Source organism: Sinocyclocheilus anshuiensis, unplaced genomic scaffold (assembly GCF_001515605.1).
Source record: "Sinocyclocheilus anshuiensis isolate Anshui unplaced genomic scaffold, SAMN03320099.WGS_v1.1 scaffold637, whole genome shotgun sequence".
NCBI classification, from domain to species: domain Eukaryota; kingdom Metazoa; phylum Chordata; class Actinopteri; order Cypriniformes; family Cyprinidae; genus Sinocyclocheilus; species Sinocyclocheilus anshuiensis.
The window spans coordinates 580,706-588,281 of record NW_015539816.1 but is presented as its reverse complement, the minus strand read 5'-3'; the positions used below and the strand labels follow the sequence as shown (position 1 = coordinate 588,281).

The following is a 7,576-nucleotide window of genomic DNA, read 5'->3' as shown; positions in this document are numbered from 1 at the left end:
CTTTAAATTCAAATTGCAATCAGGTATCCAGCTTTCTACCTTAATCCAAGATTGTATATATCAAGAAAGTTCACTCATGTTACTTGAAATGGGAGAATGTGCGATGCGTGATATGGCAGAATAAGTCCCGCCTTCTAAATTAAAGAGCCAATCACCAAGTTGTAAAGTCATTGCATCCGTTAGAAGCTAGTTTGCAAACAGTCAGTGTCCTGAGATGCGTGCTCAAATAGCATTAAAAAAAAGCATTAACAACATTTATGGGTCATTTCATGACATGTTTTCATTTGAATGTGTTAATAATAATGTGTAAAATTGAATAGATTTAAATTCAGTTCCGAATGGCGCATGACCCTGTTAATCATAGAGAAAAAGAAATCGAAGGCACAGACACCACTATAGAGATTGCATTATATTTCCAAAAATATATGTACAGTCTATTACAAAGGTTACAAAGCAAAAGAAAAAATGGCCTATGTAACAAGAAATCGTCTAGGTGACCATACAGTTTCTCAACTGGGGAAAATACTTTTTTTGACCAATGAATACTCTCCATACTCTTGTCACAGAAAAATAAATAATAAATCGACAATTCATTTGTACTTTACATTTTTCCAACCTAAAAGAGAAAAAAAAATACTCTTCTAAAATGGAAACCTATTAGCTCTCTTTGGTCCTAAATGAGAAATGATGTACAACTGAAAGAGTGAGGGTGACGAGAATCAGCTGCATGTGAGATAGAAAAATATAGTGCATTTTCAATGAGCTAACTACAGAGTACTTAAGTGAAAAACAAAGAAAAGAAACCACAATTATAAATAAAATATACAAGTTTTACAGCTAGAACATATACAAATTGTCCTCTGGTTTGTGATTACTCTGACACAATCAACAGTGCTGAACTCTTTGGAATATTCCACTTCACTTTTTGTCTAGGTGGGCTCTCTAGCATCTTTCGAGAAGTCTTTAATACCCTGCTGCACCGTGAACTCAATCAATCCATAGCGCAAACCGTCTTGACTGAAAACTCTGCTACCATCAAACCAGAAAAGTTAGAAATGGCACAAAGCAGAAAAGATTTGTCATTGACCCGTACGGTGGCCTCAATGTGGGATTGATTGAATCCAGGCGTTAATCTCAAATTGGCTCAAATTGCTGTCTCTACAAGGGCCCGAATCCGAGCGGAGAGGGTAAGGGCCTGCGAGGGGCCCCTGGGAGGCCGGAGTGTGAGATCAGAGCTTGCGGGGAGGCTGATCTGAGTGACTGCAGCTACTGCCGAAGCTCGAGAGGTTTGTGCTGACCAAGAGCCTTTCCGCTCACATTCAATTCAAAGGCCTGGCGTGGGCTCAATGCTGAGGTTAGCGAGATGGAAGGATAGCGGATCGGAGATGAGGCTCTAACCAGGCTACGATATGATCCGCATGAGACAAACCAGCTGGGTTCACAATGGAGACGGCGTGGTACACGATGGCTTTTTTTGAAGCGCCAACCGTTTGACTAAATCCACCAGTCATGCTGCGCTCCAACGGCTCCGCCTTCGCTTTCTTTCTAATCAAGAAAAATGCCACATGTTGGCACGGCTGTTGTGGTTAAAATGGCATTGGCTCCCCAAAATAATGAAAAACATGTTGTGTGTGTTTAAAATGTGTCACATTAAGGTTTCGTAGTAAATAAAACAAAACTACTTCAGCTCAAAGCTGACTAAAACGGTAGAGTTTTGTGGCAGCCCAGCTAATAAAAGGTCTACAGTACTCCTCAAAGTATTTAACACTAAAATGCGTAACATTTAATTGTCAACAAAACATTCAGTTGAGCGTGGAAGGCTGTAATGGCACTAAAACTTGAGCGTAAACCTCATCTTTGAGCTCAGCACAACAAAAGGGTGGAAGAAACACACCGAAAGATATCCTCGTATATAAATTCACCAACTCTCTTTGATCAAATTTCACAGCACTGCTGCTGATTTCCAAGCAGTATGTGAGTAAAAGTCTATACAGCACCTCAAATTATTGCTCATATTGGTCATTCTCTTCTCAACTCAGCCGTGATCATACAAAGTATCGAAGTACCTAAAAATAAGAGCAATAGTTGACTTGTTTTTTAAGGCAGTTATTACTCCTTTACACCACAACATTATATGATTTTAAAGTCAGTCACCTGCTAGGAAACCAACTGATTCTAAACCAAAATGATACTGTTGCTGAAACAATGAAATTAAAATAGCCTAACTTTTTTTTTTTTTCATTTTTGTGTATCTTTATGGAAACATGTATTCATGGTAAATAATATCAATATTAAAAAGGACACATTCAACAACAGCACTGATAAATCCATTCATGTGGTATGGTAAATATAAACTTATAAAGAATATTGCCACTGTAGTAGTTGTTTTTACATTTAAAAAACTCCACCTGAAGTGGTTAGCAATTCTCTTTGTACTAATTCACATCTGAATTGTCATGTAGGACCATAAAATATACCTAACCGTCTGCTCGGGCTGTTCTTAAACACAACCAGCCACTCTCAGGAGCTTCACGTAACCAAGCGGTGGGATATTTCTGCTTGATATAAAAGAACGGCTCGGACCGACTGTCTGCCAATGCTTCAGTCTGAAGAGAGCTTCATGTAAATAGTGCTGGCTGGAGAAGACAAACCTCCTCTGTCGACTTTCAGCCTCTGGTTCTGTCTCCTTCCCTCCAGATGAGACGTTTTACCCTGTTGTCAGTTCCGTAACACAATCCGAGAAAACAAGCTAACACAAATCGATCGAGTAGAAGAGTAACGTCCCACATTGTCTTAATGTGGATATTACAAACCAAAGCAAAAGAAATCGCTGCAAATTCACTCCTTATGAACTGGATTTGCTTATTTTTATATTCACCCTTGATTAAAAAAAAAAAGACATCAGTGAAATCTATAGCAACTATGAGCGAATCAACCTTTTGTGACGATAAAGACAGTCCGTACAAAGCATAAAAATCCTCTCGAATGCTCCATCTCAATGACGCGATGAGTTCTTTAGAGCATCCAGAGTTCACTGTCCGTTTAGGATTCTCTCTCTTGCCTGTTTGCGTTTTCTCTCCGTCTCTTGGTTTCCAGCACCTTCGCCAAAATCCTTCGCCAATAACAAAGGAATGATTCTGTTCTGCCAGTTCTGGAAGGTTAATCTCACCACAAGGGTGTGGAACGTTTTTTCTTTGTTGTTGATTTGTTTTTTCATATTTTTTTTGCTGCCACACACTTTGCGGTGCTGTCCTGGAGAGTTCTGGTTCATCCGATCAGGAAGGGCTGCGGACGCCCATCACACTTGAACACCCGTCCCGTGAAGATGCAGCATCTGGGCTCTCATAGTCTGTATACTGCTCATGATCTTCTTCTGATGGCCCACCAAGGAGATTCCCAAACTCATTACATCCCTAAAGCAGAAACATAACGTTCATAAATCACAGCTATGGAGCATGAAGCGCCCGGGAGGTATTTCATTACCGAAGCAAAAGGAAACTGAGAAAAGGCCATATTAACTATAACACAATGAGTCTGAGTCAAAGAGATCTGATTAAAATGCAGTGCAATGTCAGGATGGCATTGTGAATGAGAGCTGAGGGCTGAAATTACTCCTAGAAAGATCATGCGTTTCTATAGAGCGTGACTGTGTGCAGCAAAGATCATAGCAAGGCACTCTTACTCGATAGTCATTCTAGCGACAGATTCGAGTGAGCTGTAGCCGGCAGCTGTGAAGTTGTCCACGTATCTCTCCATCTTGATGGCTTCCAACCACTCACTGACCAATCGGAAAGAGGTGAAATCTGGAGTGTTCTGGTCAAGCAGTGGGCTTATGGGTCTGAGGAAAAGAAGAGACAAATATGAGTGTTATGAAGGCACAGTACCATTATTTCTAAGTATGATATTTCTGGCATATAATAATGTCCCCAGTTGACCTTTTATGCCAAATGTATCTATGTATGAATCTATTTGTGTGTGTGTAAATATATATATATATATATATATATAGAGAGAGAGAGAGAGAGATAGAGAGAGAGAGATTAGATATTTTACTAAACATGCTCTTTACCCTTATTTTGTACATTTAGATTACCATTGTCATTGTCTAACTTCCGTAACATGAAAATAATTCTCGGTTTGGTAAAAAAAAGAGGTCTAAACTGCCCAACTCATTTAAATTTCCTGGCCTACTGCTTGGCCAATGTATTATATTTTAGAATCATGTAGTATAGCCAATGCTAATAATGTAAATAGTTTTGTTTACTTTGGTATTTTCTTTTTTCATTTCTGAATTTTTAGAATAGCTGATACTGCTTTTAAATAATAAAAACAAACTTGGTCTGCATCCTTTGTTTTTATTTGTTTTACTGCTTGTAATTAGTTTCTTTGTCTCAATCAATTACATGAACAACTTGAAGCTGAAAAACTGGCATGTTTACTTAATTGAGAAATATTTGAAGGCTGCATGCCATTGTTATAGTTTAATTTGTTAATTTAATAAGCATTTTAAATAAGTAGGAGGTGTTCAATAGCATAATATTCTTGCAGCGGTGTTGGAACTGAGAATAATGAAATCTCACTGGTATCGTGCCAACCCTAACTCACATGGATTACAGACAAGGACACATGGTTTATTGTATTCACATTGTAGTGATTTAGTGAACTGTTGCTTTGCATTACTTGTAAAGATGGTTAGGTGGACCAAGGGCTTCTTCCCTACGTTTTAAAGGTGATATCTTCAATGTGAGACACGGTTTCATTTGTGATTGTAAACACACTTCCTTCCTCTGTCTAATACCACACTGGGGACTGGAGTTCCCACAAGGCTTTAAAGTCTCAAACACTCATTATGACAATTGATTTAAAGTCCTTGTTATCGAACATGAAGGCATGGAGGCTGTTTCGCTTTATTGATTCCCCGGGATTTATCTTTCATCAGTAAACCCTAGTGGATAAATCAAATGCCGGACAGATGGAATTGTTCGCAAATTTACTCGCGAACCTATAAAAGGGCTCAAAGACATTGCAGGGAGGTGCAGGAGTATAAAACATAATAAGCAACTTCCATCTGTCGTAAAAGCAAAGCTGGTCCGTGAACGACATCATTTTCCTTGAGCAGAGATGGATAACGGCAGGCAGTAAAAAAAAAATACTGAATGGGTGTCCTCACCGTGCACACGTTCCCATTGGCGTTTTTAAGGTGTTAGGATTGCGGATCATTTTGTCCAGAATGCCGACGATCTGGTCGAATTTGGGCCGGTCTGCTCGGTCTTTCTGCCAGCAGTCTAACATGAGCTGATGGAGGCCAGGAGGGCAGTCCATGGGGGCGGGAAGACGATATCCCTCCTCTATAGCCTTTATGACCTGCAAGATCAGAGTGAGAGATGGAAAATTAGAAAAGGTGTGAAAGAAAACCAACAGGTTCAGAGACAGAGATACAAGAAGACAAGGAGAAACAGAGTAGCTTAGCCATTAGCATCCAGAACGAAATGTACACAAAGCCTGCCTGCACCGCCAGCTCTCCATTTACTCATCCTTTAATCAGGCCTCTGAAAACAGCAGCTTTGCTGGATAAATCTGTTGTGGTTTACCTCCAGTATTACAAACTACAACACACGGAAAAGTAGGCTAACCAGATGTGATTATTCTTGCATTGGTTATTGGAGGGTGCGTGAGCGCAAGAAAAGGGCACCACTAAACCTGGATGTGAATGAGGCAAGCGCACTAAAAGCCGTCTGTTCAACAGCTGCTGGTGACTGTCATACTATCATGAGTCTATCTAATTAACTAGCTAACAGGGTTACAGTTGAAACCAAAGATGAACGCATTGGCACTTGGGTGTCTGTGCAGTTGACTGGCTCCACATGTCAGGGTTTATGAATGTAAAGGGACCATAAAACAATAAAAACACCTGTTCCTCTACTCACTCAGCATGCTGGGCATAAGAGTTATGGGTTTATACTAAATATACAGTACTGTTCAAAAGTTTGGTGTCGGTAGGATTTTTAATTTTTTTTTTTGCTGTTCTTTTGAACTGTATACTCAAAGAATCCTGGGGGAAAAAAATGTATCATGGTTTCCACAAAATATTAGGCAGCACAATCGTTTCAATATTGATAATAAAAATTGTAAAAAATAAAAAAAATATCAGCATATCAAAATATCTAATATCAGCATATTAGAATGATTTCTGAAGGATCACTTGACACTGAAGACTGGAGTAATGACTGCTGAAAATTACATTTTAAAATAAACAAAAAATGTAATTGTAATATTTCACAATATTAGTGTTTTGACTATTTTTAATCAAATAAATGCAGCTGTGATGAGCAAAAGAGACTTTCAGAAATGTGGACTCACAACTAGCAGCTGAAATTATAGAATTACTTGAATCTGAGTTGACTAAACTAAACAGAGAAAAAGGCTTGTCCAGATCTATGATTTTTCCCCTCGTCTACTCCCGAGGAATAGTAGAAGCAGACTGTTTATTTTCCCCAAATCCTCATCTGCTATTCTTGTCGTGTCTCTCCAAACAAGGCTTGAGCTACGGAAAGAAAAGTGTCAAAACAGAAAGAGTTGAAGAAATGTAAATATTTCCTTCTTTTTTAGCAGCCCTCAAGGAGTTGTTCGCCTCCCCCTCAAAAGGGTATAAAAACATCTGACGTTGAGACTCCACTAAGGCAAATGTTCGAATGCAAAAAATAATAACATTAAAGACTGATACTAGCTAGTCGCTACCACTGAGGGCTAACGTTCACTACTGAGCAGAGAATTACAAGTCATCATTAGTCTCAGTGATAAGGGCTGTTTACCTTCTCTGAGGATGTTTAAGCTTGTGTAATTTTGACAAAGAATCTGCGTACACAAGTGCCTACATACAGTGGCAGATTAACAACACTTCCCCTCATACATATCGTTAGCCGTGACCATATCTGAATTTCAATCCACTTCAGCTTGAAAACCCTGCACGCATGTGATCAGAATGATGAACGGCACTTTGCTGTCCCAATTTCGTTGAGACAAAAGCTCGGCCCGCAGATTGTTCAGAAGGTTTTGCATGGCTAAGCAGATATCTTTGAATTGATTGAACTCTGCTAATGACGAATTTGGCTCGCATTATCATTTCTCATTATAAAGGTTGAAAGTGTAGCAGAATACAAAAATGAATTCTACAAGCAAAACACTCCATTTGTTTCCGCAGATCCATTAAACCTTTTTATGCTCAAAATGTATCATTAAAACAAGGTCACTCCTGACACCTGTGTTGATATCCAGCTAGAAAATTCAAAGTGTCAGATGTGCTTAACTGTCCTAATATTTGAATACCTGCAGATTATGTTCACAGAGTAAAAATAAGCCTTTTGGTGCAAGCTGTGGTTTTACAAGACTATAAAGCAAGCTGAACGAACAAGAGAATTATTTTCTTCTAAAAGTGCCTTGATGAAGTTGAAAGAACTGTAGTTTCTGACTTTTTCATTTAAACCGCATGAGAAATGTTTGAAAGTGATCAAATATGTATAATGGCTGCATTAAAAAAATGTGAATTAATGTAGAAGGAATTTAACTCTTTCCCCGC

The 7,576-nt window shown here is 38.9% G+C and overlaps 1 protein-coding gene across 1 annotated transcript in view; it reads right to left on the bottom strand.

Moving 5' to 3' along the window:
• Nucleotides 1–646: 646 nt before the first annotated feature.
• The window catches only part of epha7 (eph receptor A7), a 101,018-nt gene continuing 94,088 nt past the window's right edge, over nucleotides 647–7,576 (bottom strand). Inside the window, exons 15-17 of the mRNA XM_016480005.1 lie at nucleotides 5,171–5,364; nucleotides 3,683–3,838; nucleotides 647–3,413 (exon numbers count right to left, since the gene is read on the bottom strand). Of these exons, the coding sequence (XP_016335491.1) occupies nucleotides 3,299–3,413; nucleotides 3,683–3,838; nucleotides 5,171–5,364 (465 nt within the window). The 3' untranslated portion in view covers nucleotides 647–3,298. The remainder of the gene's footprint in view (nucleotides 3,414–3,682; nucleotides 3,839–5,170; nucleotides 5,365–7,576) is intronic.